Genomic DNA, 23361 nt, shown 5'->3' on the forward strand with positions numbered 1-23361 from the left:
AAGATTTTGATATTCACTAAAGTTTTCTTATCTGTGATTCGTTCTCATCTTAGAACAAAATCTAAGAACACCCCAGAGCTCTCAGACCAACATTTCTGCACAGATATGAGGATAAAATGTTTATTTTAGCACTCATCAGCACTCAGTGTGATAGACTGAGAATGACACTATGAAATAGATCTTTTACTTTGCTGCATTATTATCAATTCAACACTTTTTAGAATTGCCCAAACACATGACTTTAATATGATCAAGTATTAACTTAAACATACAGTGTTCTATCTTGGCTGCAAAATGTTGAATTATGAACATAAATGTATAACATTAGTTTTATTTTTTAGACACATTTTTATTTAAAACTGTAAAAATGTATCTTCACACACTGGTGTGTGTGCATCATCAGGTATAAATGTGCTTAAAGTGAAAGGACATCATTTGAGGGTCAGGTTTTAGAATAAATGTGCATTTCAATCAAATCACGCTCACTTCCGAATCCTCCACCAGTCATATTTCACTGTTTTAAACTCATCTTGAATGCATCCTTTTCATCTTACCGTCTGAAACGGTGATTTGATCCAGTTAGTAAGTTTGTAGCATATACTATATATTCACCACTGATGCTTAAAATAGAATTAACTCTTCCTCTTTGGAGTCATTTGGAGAAGCACTGCATCCACTTTAGAAGCAAAAAACCATTTTAAAGTATTCGGATTGTTTTTTTTACTTTATTTTAGTTTAGAAGTTCCTAATAACTTCCTTTTTTGTACCCGTGTTCCTTCTGTGTTTGCACACTCTCCTACAGTCTCGTGCCCTTTTATGGGCATAACGCAGCGTGTCTCTATGCTAATTAGGAGAAACATGCATGTGCTTCCAGCTTACAAACACCTGGAATTCATCAACTCAAGAACACAGGAGAGAACAGTTCAACAGTTTAAGTCATGAATCCCACACTGGTTTGTCTGAGAAACTTTCTTAAGAACAAATTTGAGAAAAAGTCTGAGGACAACACCGTTGGAAGAGGTCAATTATTTGTGCAGTTTATAACATATAAGCAGCTATGAATGTTTGTAGCATACAGATTTTAAAACAGTAGAGGTGAAAAAAGCTTAAATTAAACCAAAGCATTAATCTCTTAATTGTTTTGCATAAATTTTGATATCTTTTGCATTGCATTTCTTGGTATGGTTGAGCATATCCTCCGCTCACATCCAGATCGGTCAGTCTATGTGTGGAACTGACCATACACCCAGGTTTCTGCTGTACCCACGTCTAATAAAGGGGATAAATGATGTACACAAGATCAAGTCCATTTACAGTACACCACGTTCCAAATTATTATGCAAACGATAATTTCTCTGATTTTCCTAAACAGTCGATGAAAATGAAAGTATAATTTTCAAGTCATGAATCGTTAGAGCATAATTTAAATTTTATTGAAAAAAACCTCCCAATGATAACTTTTTTTTCAAAAATAAAAAAACTCAAAAGCACTGATCCAAATCATTATGCACTACAGAGTTAAAAACATTTCATAGTTTGTACAAAACTGAAAATGGTCATTTGTTAAATCTGCAGCATTAGGAGGTCATATTAACTAAAATCAAAGCTATTTCAATAAAAAACATCTTAACAGGCCAAGTTATATGTTAGGAGCCCTTCTTTGATATCACCTTCACAATTCTTGCATCCATTGAACTTGTGCATTTGTGGAGAGTTTCTGATTGGATTTCTTTGCAGGATGTCAGAATATCCTCCCAGAGCTGCTGTTTTGATGTGAACTGCCTCCCACCCTCATAGATCTTTAGCTTGAGGATGCTCCAAAGGTTCTCAATAGGGTTTAGGTCAGGGGAGGGTGGGGGCCACACCATGAGTTTCTCTCCTTTTATGCCCATAGCAGCCAATGACACAGAAGGATTCTTTGCAGCATGAGATGGTGCATTGTCATGCATGAAGATAATTTTGCTATGGAAGGCACTGTTCTGCTTTTTGTACCATAGAAGAAAGTGGTCAGTCAGAAAGTCCATATACTTTACCGAGGTCATTTTCACACCTTCAGGGACCCTAAAGGGGCCTACCAGCTCTCTCCTCATGAATCTGGTCCAGAACATAACTCTGCCACCTTCTTGCTGACGTTGCAGCCTTGTTGGGACATGGTGGCCATCCACCAGCCATCCACTACTCCTCCATCTGGACCATCCAGGGTTGCACGGCACTCATCGGTAATCAAGACTGTTTGAAAATGAGTCCTCATGTATTTCTGGGCCCACTGCAACCGTTTCTGCTTGTGAGCATTGGTTAGGGGTGGCTGAATAGTAGGTTTATACACGACTGCAAGCCTCTGGAGGATCTCATACCTTGAGGTTCGTGGGACTCCAGAGGCACCAGCAGCTTCAAATACCTGTTTGCTGCTTTGTAATGGCATTTTAGCATCTGCTCTCTTAAACCGATGAATTTGTCTGGCAGAAACCTTCCTCATTATGCCTTTATCTGCACAAACCCGTCTGTGCTCTGAATCAGCCACAAATTTCTTCACAGTACGATGGTCACGCTTAAGTTTTTGTAAAACATTTAATGTATTCATTCCTTGCCCAAGGCATTTTACTATTTGATGCTTTTCAGCAGAAAGAGATCCTTTTTCTTTCCCCTATTGCTGAAACCTGTGGCCTGCTTAATAATGTGGAACAAACTTCTTCAGTAGTTTTCGTTTAATTGGGCTCACCTGGCAAACTAATTATCACAGGTGTCTGAGATTGATTTCAGTGATCCAAAGAGCCCTGAGACACAAACCATCCATGCGTTTAACTGGGGAAAAATGTGAATGTTTATGACACTAAAATCAAATTTGTATAATAATGTGGAACGCGGTGTAAAGTGCACTACAGGGTGTGATTTTAGACAGCCCGTGTGAAAGTGAAGCAGGGTGGAGCTGATATAAAGCCTGTGTTTAGCTGTTTTGTTTTGTTGGTGTCACACAGGTTCAAGTTGTTCGATGGAGGTCAGACGAGGCAGACATGCCTGCAGGACAGAACTCTTTGGTGGGAACGAGGAGACAGGGCGGGCTTTCTCAGATATCAGGTCAGTGACAGCTCAATTGTCTGGGAGAGAAAAGACGGCAGTGTGTGAATTTGACTGTCCTTACCTGTGTCTTCCTCAGGTGAAGCTCCCACAGGTGGTTTCTGGGCTTCTTTCAGGCCTGTTTGGTGGTTAAAGTGGAAAATCAGACACAAAAGCTCATTCAAATACTGCTGTGTGAGAGGTTTACCCCCAAAGTACTGTTTACATTAGAAATGTTGGAAATTCAGACTAGATGGACTAAACTATGGGTATAATAACATATTAAGAATTTCGAGTTCAACAAGAATCCAACAAAGAAGTTAACAACAGCATAAGAGGAAAAATTATGCAGATTTAGTCTGACAATTTAATGTGACAGTGCCTTAAAGAAAACAGAATTTATTTGTTTCATTTCCAGCAGAAGAATAAACTCCAGAACCACAGCAACAGCCATGAGGTCAGGAGTTTCAGGAAATAAGAGCTGATGGGAGCAGAGAGGAGGAAGCTGTGGTAGAGAGCGATAACACTGAACAGAAGAGGAGGATGTAGTGTTCATTACTCAGTCTCTAACTTAAAGGCCAGTTTTAAAGTGGGGGACACATTGGAAAAAGTTTGAATGAGTGGCAAACATGTTTCATTCTGAAAACCAGGGTTTAATCACAAAAAAGATTTTTCACATTCAGCATTATTTAAGGGCTGGATTTTGCATGTTACAGCGACAAAATTGCAACCAAGCCTTGTGCAAAAAAGCTCATGACTGCAGAAAGTCAAGGATAAAGAAACAGTCTGTTTCACAGTAGTCTTTAATAATGCGTTCACCAAGCTGTTACTACTGCACCTGGCGGCTGATGTTTCCACCCTGCAGACACAAATTTAGCTAAACAGTGACAGGATTATCGTGGTGTTTTTTATTGCAGATCACATTAAAAGAAAAATCAAGATAACTAATGATTAATGACTGAAACATTCAATAATCCATTCTCAATAAGACAGGAACAAATATTAAACCACAAGCATCGAGAGATAAGACAACAGGTTTCACTTCTGCCTCAGCAGATTGACACATTATTCTCTTCAAAATAAAACTACAACACTGAAAAATAAAACCACATTGTGCAGCTATTTCAACCCAACATGCAAACTAAAATGAGCCGCTTTAAGCAGAGAAACAAAAGAGAGAAATCTGCTCATCTGAAATGAGATTCACAGATATTTGCATCTATGGACACTTGAGTATGAGAACATGATGTTACTGTGAAGGTGTGTTCAGAGGGGAGGTGATGTGATACTCCCTGATGTTAGGTAAAAAATGAACATCATTGTTTCCAGGTAACTCTAGTAACAGGTCAGTTACAGCAGAGTTAAAGTCTCTCCTGCTTTATGAGGAGTGTCTGGATAAACTTTACTGTCTCTTAAGGCTAGCCACCAGGTCCCTGTTTGATGAGTGATTAACGAGGATTAACAACAGGAATTCTGTGATGCAAACCAGCTACCACTATTCTGTTTCAGTTTTGGAAAGTCTATGGTGAGCAGTTAATTTAAATGTAGATTAAATTGTAATTTGGACTTCCTAATTTGACAGCGGCAGCCAGGAGAAAAAATCAGCTTAAAAAAGGCTATTTTATTTCTAACCTACACACTAACTTAAGCAGCAAACATACATAACTTATTTATTGGTGCTCCAGTAACACGTAGCCTGTTTAAAATTTCATATCCCCCTTTCTCGTAGAATAGAGCCTTGTTTTAATCAAGGTTTGATTTAATACGGTTTGGTATGGTTTGGTATGCTAAACCCCAAAATAGTTTGCGTTTCCACAGACAGCCGTGCCCTCACTTGGTGGGTGGGCTGTAAAAGCTATGCATGTGAAGCCACAGACAGCGGAGGTCTGCAGCTGTGCCGCACGCTGACGTGGCGTCAGTGCAAACCCTTATTGACATGTGTGTAGCCCCACCTTTTTGGGACGAATAGGTAAGATTGGTACCCCTACGGAAGGGTGCCAAAAAGTGGAACAGTATGGGTTGGTTTTTGGGACCCTTTCCAACTTTTGCTCTATGGAAACACAAAAAAAATGCGTGCTGCTCTGCACCGAACTGAGCCGGAACGCTTGGTGGAAAAGACCTATAAAAGAGCCTTTTTTTCAGCACTGGAAACAATGTGGGCGGGCCTGTTGAACCAAACCGTTTGGCTTGTTAAGTCAGACTTAAAAGCTACGCCATGATTGGCAAAATACAATTAGGATGCTGGAAAGGAAGGAAACTGAAGCTGAGGAACATTTAAACACAAAGAAACAACTTGTTATTGTTAGTATATTTTTCAGCTCCATGAGGGAGCAAATATTATCCAGAAGGCTAGCGCCAATGCCACTAATCCAACATAAATGCACTGATACCAGTCAATCTCATCTGGGGAGGGCCATTTCCCTTGGCTTTTCATGGATGTAGGCATCTCTGTGGGCAGGCTTGAGAAGGGGAAATATCACAAATGGCAGCTCATACAAAATGCTGCTTCAAGGTTTTTGGAAGAATCCAGAAAGTTTGAGCTCAGCAACCCCATTCCTGTGGACCTTTCCTGGTTAGCAGTTACTTTAAAGATCGACTTTAAGATTCTAGTTTTGGTTTTGGTTACTGATGAGGTATCAGGAACTTGACAGGTTGTCCCATTTCATACAGGAAGATTTCACCACTACTTCCTTAAACTTCAAAGAGCATCAGGGCACTGGAAACTGGTAAAAGTTAGAAATGGGACTATACACCACCGTTTCAGGCATGCGGGAGAGACTAAGATGCAGATACAAATCCATTTTGGCTCCAAAAAATGCTGACATATGCAAATAAGTACACTGACTATGAAGATCATAGGTAGTTTGGCTTGGGTATTACAGAAGTGACTTGATGCACGTTGGTTTATTTATTTGTGCAGCAGCAGATTGACTTGTTTTCTTCATGTGGAGAGGAAATTCTTGACTGGTATTTTATAAATCAGCAATAATGCTCATAACTGAGCTGCTACACGTCCGGACTGGGCATCCTGAAAAGCCTCCAGCCCAAATTTAAATACAGCAGTTGGTTTCTGGCAATTTATGTTTTGAAGAGACCTGCAAAAATGCTCCTCACTTTTGGCACAATGAAGCTGTATGGGTTAAACTTAGACACTTGATTTAATTTTCACCCATGCTAGTCCCCTAAAATTTGGAATCAAAACCCCTTAACTTTTTTTGCACACACATAAAGTAACAAAAATCTCTGCTGCAATGTTAATCAAATATCTATAATTCAACTCATCACTTGGTGACAAACTGCCATCTCTAAAGAGGTCCAACTGCTCCGTCGTGTCAAAAGTTGTCATTTGGATTATTTCACATATCAGATTTCACTGTCACTCTCCCCTTTTCTTCCATCTTTAACTCTCCAGTCAGAGTTCTAGCACCAGGTTTGAAGCCATCACTTTGTGCCGTTGTGTCATTTCTTCTTCCCGCCTGAAGCCGCCTTCTCATCTTTTCCTTCTCTCTGGCTTGTCTCTCTTTTTCAAGTTTCTCTTTTTCTGCTCTCTCTTTTGCCAATCGTTCCTTTTCTGCCCTCTCTCGCTCCATTCTTTCCTTCTCCCTTGCTATTCTTTCTTTTTCTTTTGCAATACGCTCCCTCTCCAGTCTCTCCTTCTCAAGTCGTTACGCTCCCTTTCTAGCCTCTCTTTCTCTGCTCGTTCTCTGGCAATACGCTCCCTTTCTAGCCTCTCTTTTTCAGCTCTTTCTCTTGCGATACGCTCTCTTTCCTCCCGTTCTTTTTCAGCTTTTTCTCTGGCGAGGCGCTCTCTTTCCTGATGCTCCTTCTCTTTGGCTATTCTCTCCCTTTCCTTAGCAATTCGCTCCCTCTCTAACCGTTCCTTTTCAGCTTTTTCTTTTGCGATGCGCTCTCTCTCTAGTCTCTCCTTTTCAATTCGTTCTCTCTCCTGTTGTTCTCTCTCCAACCTTTCTTTCTCAAGTCGTTCTTTCTCCTCTTTGGCAGCCTTTTCTTTGGCGACTCTCTCCATCTCTTTTCTTTCTTTTTCCGCTCTCTCTCGAGCTAGCCTTTCCTTCTCTGCCTTCTCCTTCTCCATCCTTTCCTTCTCTGCCTTCTCCTTCTCCATCCTTTCCTTCTCTGCTTTCTCCCTCTCCATCCGTTCCTTCTCAGCCTTCTCCTTCTCCATCCTTTCCTTCTCCGCCTTCTCCCTCTCCATCCTTTCCCTCTCCACCCTCTCTGCCTCCCTCCTCCTCTCCTCCTTCAGTTGCTCCTCGGCGTCCTCCAGCATCTTCACCTTTAATTTCCACGCCGCCTCCCTCTCCTCCTCCTCTTCAGCCAGGAATGCTCTGATCTCGGCAATAGCAATGCGGGCAATTCTCTTGGCCTCCATCTTCTCGTGGATCATCCTCAGCTCTTCCTTAAGAGCAGAGCGAAGGCTGGACCCTCTCACACGGTGGTCTGGGATTCAGATTTAATTGGGCAATCTTGAATTCTCATTCACAAACATGATCTGAACATTATTCACCGACTAGTTTATAAAACAACACAAGCAACCTAATCAGTGTTAAAATGATGTATGTTAGAACACTGTCAGATGTCCAGTCAGTAAGCTCAAAGAGCATGGTAGTACATGATTATTTCTCTTAATGGATGTATTAAGACCACAGTACAGTGCTTACAACTTACTGTATTGCTTTTAGATTCTCCAAATTCCCCCCCCAAAAAACAAATTAAACTCTACTTGACCTGGGCACCCTTGATCTGATCTGCGGAGCCCCTTAGGGATCAATGCTAGGTCCCACTTTATTTCAGTCGTATATACTCCAATTTTGTCAGCTAAAACTAAAACTAAATATATTAGTCTACTACCAAGAGAAAGACGAGGCTAAGACTAGCAAAATTTGTAATGATTTGTGGCACCTGGCTCTCTGATAAGTAGTTTAACCGAGGCGTGTTGTTTAGCTGGGTGCTTCATGAGGTCAGAATTACCGTTCTTGGCAGAGGGCAAAATTTCCTTTCCTGCACATTAAGTACAACTCACCACAATATTTTGTCCTTTATTGAGGGAGGAAGAAGAATGCTGTTATTTAAAAGACAGAGTTCAGTTCAGAACCCATGCATATACTGAATTGTGACATACACCCCAGGACGCCACAATACCTCGCTACCGTTACAGGCCTGTGTTTAACGCTCAGGCCCTCCTTTAAGGGCTTTTCAAGTGTATTTTTTGCTCTCATTTTAGCAGTAATTATGCTGACATGAGGATATCTGACAAAGATGTTCATTTTTTTAATACATTTTGGAAATTTAGCATCTACACTGTGTTGAAAAAAATTTCCACCGTGTAGAAAAAAAAAAAACCTGACAGTCTTCCCACTGGAGCCCTTATTGGTCCCATTGACTATCATTAAAACCACTTATTTTTATTCCTGCCATTGCAATACATAAATATGAAATCCTGTTAATTCCTCTATAACCCTGTCATTCAGAGGCAAAAAAATGCTCACACAAAAAAATCAATTGTTTCCATTTTTCCATGTTTGCAGAGAGGGATTATGGGAGATAATTACCTTGTTTGAACTGATAGGATATAACAGTGACTGTAGGCCAGAGGAATAATTTATTTCAAATAAAACTATTTTGGGTGTTTTCTGTGGATGTCAGAGTCTGGTGTGTATTTTCGTTGAGAAATTAGTATGTACAGTGCTTAACAAATTCATTAGACCATCTGTCATATTGTCTCAGAGACCATCCAGCATCATGAAGTGCTTTAATGCGGACTCTTTATTTTCAGTGAGCTCTCCACGGTTCACCATTTTGAACAGGAATGAGGGATTTCAAACTGAATTCACCCAAATTTGAGCCTGCTCACTGGGCTTCTCTGAGAAGTCAGAAATTAATCAAGCATAACATTCAAACACTAAAACTCATTTGTCTCTTCAGGAATGCAAGTAAATAACTATAATATGACATATTAATAAAGAAATAATATGTGCTTTACTATTTTTTCAGTTTTTTTGTAAATCAGTAAATTTGAAAATTCATGGATAACAATTATAATTCTATTTTAGCATTAAAAATATCATTTGGGTTAAAGAGCTTCTACATATTGGTGTATTAACCATTGCAGAAACATAAAAAATGATTTTGGTAATTACCAATGCTGTTAATTTAAGGCAGCTGTGGCATAAACCTTTCTTTGGTTAGGGTTAGGGTGGTCTAATAAATTTGTGAAGCACTGTATATGTGTGAGTGTGTAGGTGCAGCCAAAGCACACACTGAAATCTGTGTTGAAAAAATACATTTATGAAAACCAAGAAAATTATTTTTTTAGGTATAAAAATCCTGAATTTGTTTATGTTAGGAATGCATCCTGGACTTATGCCTTCAAAGTTGTAGTTCTAGTGTTCTTCATCCGATTCACTCATTTCTTATAAAATGGATGTGCTGACCATTACATGGTTTTTCCAATAGGTTACATTATATGGTGCAAAATGGTTCTCTAAGGGTTAAAAGCCAAGTTTATTCATTTGAAAATGGTGTCTTTGTATTCACTGACCTTTGCAACCATGTCTGCATAAAAAAAAGTTTGGGAACGAAGAAGCAGCCAAGCCCTGCAGAGCTCTATGTAAACAATGGAGCCAAGCGCCTCCATTTGTTAGTGCAGGTGTACCTGCTAATAGAGTTAGACAGATTTGTACATTTCTACCTGTCTGCAAACAAAAAATAATATTTACATGTTTGACATCAATTTCATTTCAGAGTTCTAAAAGTTCATATAATAATTGGACTGTTATACTTGTGTATCATGTTTTTATTATCTATGAAGGATATTTATTTACGACATCCCTTTTAGGGCTGCAGGGGGAAAAGTGATGCATGATGAGGACTGGAGTTAATGACAAAAAAATATATATTTTTTATGTTCAACATTTTAGATATTTAAGATACATCCAGTGACCTAACCTCAAGGGCTAAAGTGTTATTTTTTTAAGGGGGGGGCTGAGGGTTAAACTATAAGTCAGTCCACACACATCTCTGTTAAATCAAATCCATGCCTTAAAGGCTGAAGTATTTCAGACGTGCAGGCGGCAGCTTTTATACCTTTGGTTGTGTTCGTTCTAGCAGCACTCTCTCCTTCTGTCCCCTCTAATAGAGAAAAACAGACCCAGGAATACACCATCAAACCAACAGCACAGTGGTTAAAAAGGAGCTTCATTTAATTGTTTTCTCGCCAATAAATATGCCAATGTACTTTCAAACAACCAATATGTACAAGGGCTAATAGGAGGACAAAATTGGTAACAGTCAAGTCTACAGACTGATCAGAAATCTACCTTTGGGGAGTTTAATCTCTTCATCAGAGGCCTCAGACATCGTGTCCTCTAGAATGATACACAGACAAGTCATGATACTTAAGGAAGCAAAGTGTAAACCATCACACCAGGCAAAACACAGCACATGCAAACTCAGACTATTTCAACAAGAGACAATAGAAGAAAGCTGAATTCTTCCAGCTGTAGCTTTTTAAAAACTTTAGTGCAGATAATAAATTAATGAATACAACTATTTAACATTTTTTATGGTATGAAATGTATTAAAAAGCTACCACTGGATGAAAACATCACAACAAACCCTCTGTACGCTGCTAAAATAAAAAGGAACAAAAGTGACAAAACCCATTCATTCCCTCCATGTCAAACAGTAGACTTCCTTGACTTTCACAGTGTGCCATTCTCTGTGTTATTAGTGGGATATCCAGCTTGTTTAAGCCATCAGATTTTAATAATCCAGCAAAACAGCAATACAACATACTGCTAAAGAAGGAGTGGAAAAAGCAGTGCAGAGATGTTTTCCATTATTATCCTTTCTGCTCTATTAACATGCATTTTTAGAAACTGAAGGCCGTGTTATTGCCTTTCTTTGAAGCCCTGCAGTGTCACGCATGCTTTGAATTTAATGCTGGTTACACAAGTGAGACCTGAAGGTTAACAACACACGACCCCACCGCTCTGCAAGTCAAATCTACTCTGCGTGCACTCAAAGAAGAATCCAGGACAGTACCTCTGCTTTTACCTTTCCTCTTCCCTTCTTTCTTTTCCTCTAAAGGTTCAGAAATGACAGAAGTGTCAGGAGAGCTCTTAGCCGAGTGAATATGAAATAAAAATGCATTCACACGGTACCTTTTCTCAGCTTGTCTCTCTTTAGAGCAGAACCTTTTAACTTCTTTTCATCTGAACAGACAGGCGGCAGATGAAGTAAATAAAAACACTGGAATTTTACTTTAACAGAACACTAATAATTAAAGCCACAGATCACTTTAAAAACTAAAGCTATAGAGCACAGCTTTTTTAAGCTTTGTTATGACCAAAGTAGCTCAGTTTAACATGAGGAATGTCAACAGTAAGTGTAAGTATTGTTAATACTCAGTTAAAACAACAGATAAAGTCACGATACCTAAAAATCACTTCTATATGCAGTTTGTGCGTCCAGCAGGTGATACTATTTATGTACAACAGTGCATGGCAAACCATCTTGTAGCTACATTCACCACTATGCTATGTATTTTACATGAGAAAAAGCATATGATATAAGATGCTCCTTTTCAGTAATATAAGGTGCATCATTTGGTGACAGGTACAGTTTTTGTCTGGTACAACAAGTTTGTTTAAAGAGAAAGGAAAACAATATCCTTGATCTCCAAAGATATTCTTGAAAGTTTCCACTTCTAAACTTCACATTTATGATTATCTAGGTTATCTAGATTCAAACTCAACTTTGAGATCTTTCCGGATGTCCGAGCTCCTCATCCTATCTCTAAGGCTGGGCCCAGCCACCCTCCTGAGCAATCTCATGTAGATTGCTTGAACCCACGATCTTGTTCTTTCGGTCATTACCCAAAGTTCATGACCATAGGTCAGGGTTGGGACAAAGATCGACTGGTAAATTGAGAGTTTTGCCTTCCAGCTCAGCTCCCTCTTCACCACGACAGTGTGGTACAACATCTGCAATACCGCAGATGCTGCACCGATCCACCTGTCAGTCCCTTCCATCCTCACTCGTGAACAAGACCCCACAGTACTTGAACTCCTTCACTTGAGGCAAAGACACTCTCCACACCCAGAGGGAGCAACCCACCGTTTTCCGACAGGGAATCATGGCCTCAGACGTGGAGGTGCTGACCCTCATCCCGACTGCTTTGTACTCAACATGAATACTTTCAAACTCGAATTGCATGTGATTGATAAGTCTATAATTAAGAAAACACTCAGATAACATTCAAAATTAAAGATACAGTATGAAGAATTTCTACAGTAAAATATATTGATATGTATTGATTTATACCTTCCCTATGTTATATATATATAAATATATATATTTAATTGAGGTTTTACAGTGTGTCAAATATTTCTTAAATTTTCAAAGACAGAGAAATGCTTAATTTTTAGACTTGTAACAGGACATGTCTTGTCGTGGAGGCTGCCAATGCTCATGAGTTCAACTGGCCAATCTCACCTCCGTAACATTCAAACCATCCACACTCACCATTTCCAGTGATTTAAGACCAGCCCTGTTCACCCTCCACAGCCTCCTTCTCAATACTACTTTGAAGTAAGCACATCAGAAGTATTTACAAAACAGAAAACCCGCATTGTGTTTTCAATCATACATTTCTTATCATGAGGGGGAAAAGCACTTAAAAGTGCACTACAGTGTTCACTCTGGCAGCTGTCCCGGGATGTATGTGTGTTGAAAGGGATGCTAAAGTACATGTGGATACTGGGACCTCTTCCAGATGAATGCAGAAGTGCACTTTTAAGTGCATTTGACCCTCATTATGAGAAATTTATGAATGAAAAAGGAAACGCCAGTTTTTTCTTTAGTATATACACCTGACGTTTTACTGAAGAGTGCTCAATTCAAAACAAGAAGTAAACTGTCAAGCCGTGCAGCGCTGGTCTGTACTGGTCATATTATGTCACTAAGTTTATAAGTAGTGGAAAGACATTTTTAAAGTGTGACTCAAGTTAAAATATAGAATTTCCATGTTTCTCATCTATTGCAATTTACCCTTATCTTTCACATATTTTGATATCAAACAATTGTGCCAAAGTAAGCTAATTTAACTACAGTAAACAAAGACTGAGCGGCAACCTTTGACCCAGCAGGTGCTCTTCTCCAGAGTTCAATACTCCATCCTTGTTATGTTGAAGTTTCTCCCCACAGTTGTTACTCCTCTAACTGAGTGGTAACTTCATTCATGGTGCAAACATGTCTAATGCAAGGCATTATGGGAAAACTATGCAGAGTATGGGATGATTGTCTAATAATCTGAGGAACAATGACAAAAATACTTCGAGTGATCAAGTACTGTTGACTTTAAAAAAATGTGTTCCATCAACTCAGGGAAATACATCAGAAGAAGCTGTTTTGGATTTTTAAGACAGTGCAACTCGTTTTTTAACAACCTTTGACTGATTTGTTTCACAGCGTAGGGATGCCAAGATGCATCAGTTTAACATCAGTATCAGACGATATCAGAAACATCAGCCATCGGCAAAGTGCAAGGACAGATATCAGCTGCAGATGTTTATCTGTTTACACCAGTCAATTTAATGCTGCCGTTAAGCTCACCTTACTGCTGATTCAGAGACGATTTATTATTGGACAGAAGATGTGACATGCTAGACAAGCTCTGATCTGTTTTTATGGTCAAACATGAGAGAAAATGTTGGCTTGTGGAGTTTTACACCAAAATATTGTAATAACAGCAGCAGTGGACACAGGCCCTAAAGCAAAAGGCTCTGTACACCTAATGTGACATCAGTATTTTATAGGGATTTTTACAGACATTAACAGCAATATATAGCCCAAAATATGTTGTTTAAAAGTAAAATTATGTGCTTTTTATGTTATCAATATGCAGTAAAGTTCAGCGATGTGATAATTTTGTGTTAACTTTGAACAGCACACAATAATATATCTGTATGAACCAGTGCAAACTAAAACTGACCAAGTTTTTAATTGATGATACTTTTTTATTTCACATTTTAAAATGATAGCACTCTCTTGTAAAGCAGTTTGAACTGCAAGCGAATTTGTCCAAAAGGTGCTTTATAAATAAAGTTTGACTGACTGATGTCTTTGTAATATACTGTAATCAATTATGATATTAAAAGTGACAAAGCTTTAACAATACATCCGTTTCATACAACAGATGCATGGTGCAGAAATGAATCAAACGACCTCATGCATTGTTTGAATTATACAAATGTACAACATTTTAAACTCAAGTGTTGCAGGTGTATTTGCAATTAGAACATTTTGCATGTGTCTGCATGTGATTTTTGTTGATCAAAACTCAAAATGTATCAATACTGGGTGTAAAGACCTCTATTTTTGTTGCTGTTGTATCAAATGTGTATCAGTATTATTTGACATTTACTTGAATCATAACCAGATTGAAGTTCTAGTTCAGACTTAGTCTCTGGCTGGTAAACCAGACTCAGCGATACATCATTTGTTGTCAAATAAGTATAGGGGATCATAATATCCCGTGTAGGGGGTTTTTGTTTCTAGTTCCCTCACAAGATTTTGATGCAGGTCTACACAGTTGAGCCCTGCAGTCTAAACCAGACCGTCCTCCATCAGGTCCCCAAAAACATCGCCATTCTCCTCCTCCAGATGGACCTGGACTTATCCCTATTTGGTCCTCATTGATCTGTTTTGGGACCAGGCAGCCTTTCTAAAGGCCATGTCTCTGAATCCAGTCCTCTTATTGGTTCTGAAGGTCCAGTATGACCCCTTTGATCTCCACATCATCAGAGGAGCTGGTGCCACCCTCCTCCTCCTTTCCCTCCTCTTCCTCCTCCTCTTCCTCGCCTCGCTCTACAGGTAAGGACACTACGTCATAGAGGAAGGTGAAGAAGCCATAGATCCAATCAGAGCCCTCCTCAGCTAAAATATTAAGAACCTCCTCAAGAGACTCCGCATTCGCACTACCACCGCCGCCCTCGCCATCTTTGGTCAAGCCTGACGAGAGAGAGAGAGAGAGAGAGAGAGAGAAAAGGGAGGGAGGAAGAATAACACATGGTGGAGGAAAAAGAAGGGAGGAAAGACCCAAAAAGGCCATGTGGGAGAAAATCAAAGGACATAGGGATAAAAATTAAGGAAGGGATGTGTTAAAAGAAAGGAGAGCAACGAAACAACAAAACAGGGCCAAAATTAAAAGATGATGAGGAGGGAGAGAGAAGATAGTGAGTTAAAGAAGACGTTTATGAAGCATAAACAACAAATAAGCCTTTTTATCCTGTCTCAGTCTCGTCAGGCTATCTCTCACTTTATGGAACAAAGATGGCCGTCATTGCTTTGTCATTTCTCAACATCCATATTGATCCTTCCAATATTACCTCATGATTTCTGCAGAGTACAAAGTTTCCAGCACATACAGTAGACAATACCATGGCAAGTCATCCAAGTACATATGCTGACCATTTTTTTATATATATATTTAAATTCATTTAAGAATGTCATCCTGGATAAAAAAAACTAGTGGACTATCTACCCATTATGGTAATTAGCTTTGCACTGCGAGCCTGCACAGATTCACGTCCCCAGAACAGCATGTGCTTTGCATCCTTTACTTAAAAGAAATACGTGTAAACAGAAATAGTGCAACAGCTTTGAACAATGCTGGATGATTATAATGAGGACAAAGAAGATTTGTACAAATGCAATAAATAGGTTTCACTAGAAAGTCAGGCTGGAGGGCAGAATGAGCTACAGCTACAGGCAGTGTAGTGTAGATTAGGTCCTCCTACAGCAAAGGAACACTGATAGAATCACTAAAATCAGAGATGCTCCAGTCATGACTAAGCGTCACTTAATTTACATACTGGTTTATCTACAGCAGAGTAGAATCCTTCTCCTTATACTGCCAGTACCATAAAAGTCTACAAAAGTTTAAGGGATGCACGATAGATTTTTGCCAATATGCTGATACTTCCAAACCTATTTCTATCAACACTGATAACAATACCAACATAAACATGTCCTTTGTTGCTGTAAATTCACCAGGTGTCTCCTGTGCAGAGAGTCTGAGTCCAGCAGAGCTGAGAGACGAGCGGAGAAGTAGACAGTCTGGTTGTTGTTTTATGTTTGGGGCTTCATCAAAATGATCAGAGCTCATGATAGACCTAGACAGTGTGGCGCCCTAAGCAACCACTCATACCTGATGGTGCAGTTGTACATTTTGCTGATATCCATCCATCCATTTTCTAAACCGCTTATCCTGTTGGGGGTCGGGGGGCTGGAGCCTATCCCAGCTGTCATTGGCCGAGAGGCGGGGTACACCCTGGACTGGTAGCCAGTCAATCGCAGGGCTATTGCTGATATTTCAAGCCAAAATGTGCAACTGATATATTGCAGAAATGTTCATATCTGCCATTTACTGAATACCAATATCATGCTGATAATATCGTGCCTGCCTAAAAGGTACTGAGAGTTTGACGTATTTATGATGTGTCTGAATCAATAATGCTGCATTTTGGGAATCGAGGGACAAGAAATCCTTCATCATTAAAGCTGAGGTGATGCTACTTAGCTAACAATGGAGAAGTTACATTGCTTGACAATGGTGATAATCTTAACTTGAAAGAGTGGGAGAGGGAGATGTGAATAAGGAGCTGCAGGCCCGACTTGAAGTAGGGCTGCCTGTGTACACAGGACACCTAACCACTAGGGCATCTGCACCCCACAAAACTGATTTTTAACCAAAAAATGAATAAGTAACACCTGTTAGAAACTGTCTCAAGCACACAGGTGGCAATCAGGACTGTTAACTTCTCTACAGCACAGTAGCAGGAAGCCTTTCTTACCCATCAGGTGGTGGTTTCATGAGTGTGATATGAAAGCTATGACAAAATGCTTTGCACCATTTTTCTCTATTAAAGCATGTAACTGTAGCGGAAGCACTGGAGCCGTGGCTGTCACTCTGATTGCTTATGATGGGGTGTCAGAAGAGCAGCTCTGTGATCAGGGTCTTATACATCAGGGTCTTACACATGAGCCCTCAGACTCAGCCTCAGACTGGACATTCAGCATTGAACTGGAAGGCATGAAGCCCTGCTGATGTTGTGGTCAAATTGTGTTTAATAAGAGAAGCAAAACAGATAATTTTGTAGAGGTCATAAATTAAAAAAGATGTTGAATTACTGTCAACATTTTGGTCTTTATAATCCTAGCGTTATTATGCATCCAGGAGAGTCACTCCTTCTTTATAATTCCTTTCCACAGAAGTATGTTCTATATTTCATTATAGGAGGAAGTGTTTTTTGTGAGTTCACCGTGTATTTCATCATGTTAACAGAAATTTTAAAGATGAAAGTGAAGCTTTGCATCAGTTCAACAAAAAGTGTGATTATTATATGTGAGTACATGCAGTAGGATCAATATCAGCCAACAAATGTTGACCGTTTCAACCTCCTATCACATAATAGTCATGCTGATAAAACATCTAATAAAACAAAACAAAAAAAACACTCATGTTTGTGAGTTCAAACACCATCAAGGCCTGATTTTAGACTACTGCCATGCAAATGAAGAGGATTTCACTCTCTGCTCTCACCTGGTAAAAACCACTACATTTCTGTGTAAATCTAAGGCACTGTCAAACAGCTGTTAACAGCATCAGTCCATGATTTCCGACAAAAACAAGCAAGTAACAGAGAGAAATTAAAGTTGACTTGCCGAGCAGAACTTTGGCATCTTCAACGTCAAAATCTCCATCTCCATCAGTGTCGTAGGCCGTCAGTTTACCTGGGACAGTAAAGAAAGAGATGAAGCCTCACATACACATACAATATCCTGACTTAGGGTCATTACAACAAAAAAGGTCAAAGGAAATTTAAAACCAGTAACTGTCTGATTAAAATGGTTTTCAAGTATTGGTTTGCGCAGGTGTAGTTATTGAGAAGGTGTTTCTCTGGTTACACAACGAAAACAAGAATGGCTTAATGAATGTTGTGAAGGGACTGTGTAAAAATGTATCTTTGTTTAAAGTTTATATTTGAAAGTTAAATTTAAAATGAGCTAATATTTGTCATGAAATGGTAAAATGTCTCAGTTTCAACATCTGATGTGCTGTTTATGTTCTATTGTGAATAAAATACAGGTTTATGAGATTTGACAATCATTGACGTCTGTTTTTATTTACATTTTTTTTACAGCTGATTAATCTGATCCTGGTGTCAAATATCTGTACCTGAAGTTAAAAAGGGGTCTAAACAACAGTATTTAACTGAAATATAGTTAACTAAAAATGTTATCTCATTTTGCTAAATTAACTTTTAGTTCTTATCTGCAATAGATTGGTTTGTTTAGAGTCCTGACTTTAAACCACTATGGTGTATAATCATGTTTCCTGTGCCTTATTCATAATGAAAGAAAGCCAAAAACAACATGTCTGTTTCCTTCCTCTTCATTTCTAACCTTGCAAAGCAGATGGATTCCCCCTTTTCTGTGTTTCTCACTGGTGCATCCATCTTGCAAAGCTCCCATCTGAACCGCTTGGGCCCGGTTAGAAAGTAACAGGACCAATCTGCATCGAGGGGCAGTACTTTCGGGTGCGGCGGGGTCAGGACGTAAGCAAGCAGCAACAAGAGACCGGTGCAATTATGGCAGAAGACATTAGCGTGGATGCTGCTAAAGCACCAGTTTTATCAGAACTTGATGACATTTCTTTGTTAAAAGAATAAGAAAGAACAGCAGTGAGTTGTTTTCTTTTCAAAACTGCACTGACACGTCTACAGTCACCACTGTTTGCGTTATGCAGTTCTCTATGGAGTTTACTCCTTTGGTAGGGGCGCAGCTTGACAGCGGCTACATCGGCTGTTTTGTTGCTCTGATTGGCCCGTAAAGATGTGACAGAACGTTCATCCAATCACCCTCTAAGTTTTTTTTTTTCAAAGGCTCTGTCCTTTCCCAAATGCTGTGTATCAGTGGTTTTCCAGAGGGACGTGTGAAACAAATCCATCTGGCATGCCAGATTACTTCATTTCGATCCTTACAGATAAAATTTACAGTCAAAAATAAATACCATGTACAAAATATTTATTTGTAATGATGCAGCCTTTATCTTTATGTTCTTGTGTTAATTTGGACTTGTCAGGTTGATGCTGCTCATATTAATTATACTGACTGTTACTGACAAACAATTCGACCTAAAAAATGTTTAAATTTGAATTTTTGCTGTGTTTTGACTTATTTTGCAAATGCGATGTGAAATTTTTTACTGAAGGAATGGCAATTTTTATAACATTCTAATTTTTAATAAGAAAACAGGCAAAAAAGGGACAAAAAATGTTTTTGCAAATATTCTATAGAGCTAACACATGAATGTCTGCATGCTATGTAAAGCAGAACATCTCTGCTGCAAAATAACGTTTGTTAAACTGGTATTTTCACATATTTCAGGCTGAAGACATACTGTTCCCTTTGTGATTTGACAACTGCAGTCGGATTTATTATGATTTAATCTATATTCTGATTAATTTTTCAGCCTTACAAGAAAAGAAAGCACGCATAAAATATTATAACAGTGACTGTGTTTCAAAATTTTCACAGTAAAAATGCACAGAAGCAGAACTTTTCTACTGGTTAAGCTATTAATAGGAACACAGCAGAGTACAGCAGAGGGTTTAAGTAGATTTCAAACTGTAGAGTGAAGAGGAAGGATGTGGTAGAGGAGGAGGAGGTCTCTAGCAGTAACACATCTTACATTTAACTTTTCACACATCATCTGTCATCTTCTTTTGACTCATCAATCTTTGAAATCACCACAGAGTTTAGTTTCAGAATCCAAATATGCTCTGGTTAGAAGTTTTATGCACCCACATTAAGTGTAGAATCAGGTTTATAAGACAATGGGTAAATATACTGAAGGGCGTCTGGTAACCATAACCTTGCAAAGCAGATAGATTTGCCCATTTCTGTGTTTCTCACTGGCGAATCCATCTTGCAAAGCTCCCATCTGAACAGACTGGGCCCTCTAAAAAAGTGACAGGACCAATCAGCGTGGTTTGAGGAGTAAGAGGCAGCACTTCTCTGCACGGGGTAGTTGTGACGTAAGCAAGCAGCAACAAGAGGTCGGTCCAATTATGGCGGAAGAAGAGATTAGCGTGGATGCTACTGTAGTGTCCGTTTTTCAGAACTTAGTGACATTTCTTCGTTTAAAGAAGAACGCAGAACAGCATCAAGTTCCTTTCTTTGCAAAAACAACAAAAAATGTGTACTGGCACGTCTTCAGTCACCCTGGTTCACGTTTTGCAGTTCTCTATGGAGTTTACTCCTCGGTAGCAGCTATGACATCACGTAGCCGCTACAGAGATGTGACAGACAGAACATTCATCCATTTTTTCAAAGGCTCTGCCCTTTCCTGAAAATTGTCTATGGGAGGTTTACCAGATGGATGTGTGAAACAAATCCACCTGGCGTGTCAGATTATAGTAACCAGTGATTTAAAGAAAGCTTTGTTTTGATACACAGCCTTAGACTCTTTACATATGAGCAAGAGTTTAAACATTAAGAGCATACCTTGTAAAACTTCAGAAAAGTTCATATGAAACTCCTTAGCTCTGGCTGCATGCAGAAGCAAGAAACAAAGGGAGAAGAGGACAAGAGTAAGAAAGACAGAGGACATAAAAAACAACAGAAACTTCAGCTGCAGCAAAAGAGGACTCAATTAGTGCAAAGCTAGAGAGAAGTACAGCAGACACCGGGCTGCACAATATGTGATTTTATCATTTAAAAATGTGGATTTCTGTTCCTGCAGTGATTTTCTGGTGTTAGAGAGTCTTGCATGCCAGAAACTTTGTCTTGCACACAAGAAACTTTCTCATGAGCACAAGAAAATTTTGCATGTGCACCAGAAACTATTTTTCTGCCAATGTCCCTTTCGGGGCTCCGTATCTTACACACTTGTATCTTTGTAAAACAGAGCTATACTCAGCATCACACTGACATCATTGTTACATGGTTTAACAAATACCAACAACAATACTCTCTGTATTTGGCTGTCTTAGTTCTTATTATCTGTGTTTTCTATCTGATTATTCGCCAGAAGCAGCCAAAGAGTCTCAAAAATGAGGAAGTGTTAAGTCTGAGAGTAGATAAAGACATCCTCTGACATTTACAGCAGTCTCTGCTCTGTTAGTGTTTCGTTTGAGCGTCAGAGGTTGTGAAAGTCCTGCATGGCTGTCAAAACCACAAAAAACAGAAGCATCTTCTTGTGTGAAAACCTGCATGTTTTACATAACTTCTAAGTGTACCTCTGTGTCTTGTGAAACTAAAATTTGCAGGTACCATTTGAAGGTTTTAAGGTTGATGGACATCTTTGGAAAATGAGGAAATTAGACTTTTCAGCTGCTGCTTTTTCAAAGAAGAAGAAGAAATCTGAAGAAGGCTCAGATTTGGTTTAAGAGCATGTCCTTAATGCACATATCACCTTTTGTCATGGTAGTATTACTCTTGTAAATGGTCTAACATCCAGTACTTTTATTTTGACTGAAACAGACGTGTGGTGCTTTGCATTGAGGAGTCTTTGAGACTGAATCATTTTTTCTCCATGTTAACACAAGTTACAGACTCACATTTCAAACAAGGATGTGGATTTTGTTAATGCACCACTATCTCGTTCTTTCTGTAAAACAATCTGACAAGGCTGTGAAAGTAAGTGAAAGAAAATCAATAAAATCTCCCTGTCAGACACTGCAGCAGCCTGATAATCTTCCTCATTTCTACTCTATGTCAAATAGGGCTAAATGACATTGAAAAGAACTTTCTCTTTACAATAAATCCTGGGATTTGTTTTTTTTTTTTTTTTTTTACAAAAAATGAAATTAAACCAGATAAATGAAGTGTTTTTTAATGGCCACCAATCAAACTTCAAACCAACAGTTGTGTTTTTTTCTTATTTGAGTCTACATCATTTTTGGATTTCAAAAAAGAGTTTATACAGAAAATCTGACATGAATTGAACACTTTTAAGAGCTTTTTCAAGACAGTCTTCATAGGACCCCACTGCGTCATCATTTCTTAGCAGTTACACTGGTAACACACTTATGTGCATTTTTGCACAGATTGTGCGACAAAAATGGGACAACATGGTAAAGACGATGCAGATGGTATTTGTTATTGCAGGATGCAAAGAAAGCTTTCTATTAGATGCTAGCAGTGCTAACATTAACAGACTCTGTCCTGGTATTACACCAGGCAAAAGCTCCACTGCAAAATAATGAAAAATTTTAACATGCATCGGCCCCAGCCTCAGTTCAAACACCTTCACTATTCCAATTACTTCTCAAAAAACTTGAATTTACCTATCATTTACATGCACACATCACTCGATGTGCTAGCAGAGCTTTAAAAGGAACCCAGCATGATCTGACAAATTCAACTCATTGGATAGATATCTGTAACTCTACCTAGCTTGAAAAGCTACCAGCACGCTCTTAATGATATATTTTCCACCCCTTTTGAAGAATTTAAGCTAGATTAGGTTCAGGATGGGAAAACGTGATGTTTCGGTTACATCCAACAACACAGAAGTGGTAGTGTGACATGCTGTAGGTCAAGTGACTAACATGGGACATCCTCACAGCGTGACTGTTGTGTCTGCACGTATCAGCATTGTGGTTGAAATACGATTTACTGTTCAGCCATAATGTTGATGACAGAAATGAGGCGACAGGGTAAAAACGTTGTGTCACAATGCACTGCTCACTTGCTGTTAGGACGGTACGATGGAAACATCTGTATTAGGCTGATTTTGTTAAGGGTGTCACATGCTGTTAAGACACTGTCACGTTTAGTTTAGGCTTAAGGTAAAGGCTGGAGATAAATCATGGCGAGAGATGGTAAAAAAGTGGAACAAAAATGGAGTTAAAGAAATAAGTGTGTCTTAACAGACATTTATATCCGTATTGGGCATTCGCATACCAAATGGCAATAGATCGATAATTTCTATTGCTTGTTTTTAAATACCCATATTGATCACAAATGTTGCAGTCTATAATTTTAAATTCTTAAAGGCTACAAAGTCTTGTGAAAATTACACTCTGAAGAACACATATGACCAGTGAGTCCTCTTGATGCACCGATCAAAACCGAGACCTAAATGTGCAAGCGTTTACAGATGTATGATTTCTGCAAGTAGACTACTTTAAGCAGGTATCCATTTAGAGCCTCCAAAGAACATTTTTAAATCTACCTTGGCATTTCACCACAAAAAAGATAGTTTTCAGTTTTGCTCTA

At 39.0% G+C, this 23361-nt stretch overlaps 1 protein-coding gene across 10 annotated transcripts in view; it reads right to left on the reverse strand.

The window, feature by feature from the left end:
* LOC121527265 (aspartyl/asparaginyl beta-hydroxylase-like) overlaps positions 1-23361 on the reverse strand; it is a 49798-nt gene that overhangs the window by 15793 nt on the left and 10644 nt on the right. For 8 of the 10 annotated variants that reach the window (XM_041814153.1, XM_041814155.1, XM_041814152.1 and 5 more), the window contains 3 exons: positions 20644-20688; positions 17800-17868; positions 3140-3193 (listed from right to left, as the gene is read on the reverse strand). In XM_041814153.1, the coding sequence (XP_041670087.1) occupies positions 3140-3193; positions 17800-17868; positions 20644-20688 (168 nt within the window). Of the gene's footprint in view, positions 1-3139; positions 3194-10155; positions 10201-10388; positions 10452-17799; positions 17869-20643; positions 20689-23361 lie in introns of those variants that run through there. The other 2 variants (XM_041814154.1, XM_041814150.1) reach the window with 2 other exon arrangements.

Source organism: Cheilinus undulatus, linkage group 19, assembly GCF_018320785.1.
Source record: "Cheilinus undulatus linkage group 19, ASM1832078v1, whole genome shotgun sequence".
Classification (NCBI taxonomy): domain Eukaryota; kingdom Metazoa; phylum Chordata; class Actinopteri; order Labriformes; family Labridae; genus Cheilinus; species Cheilinus undulatus.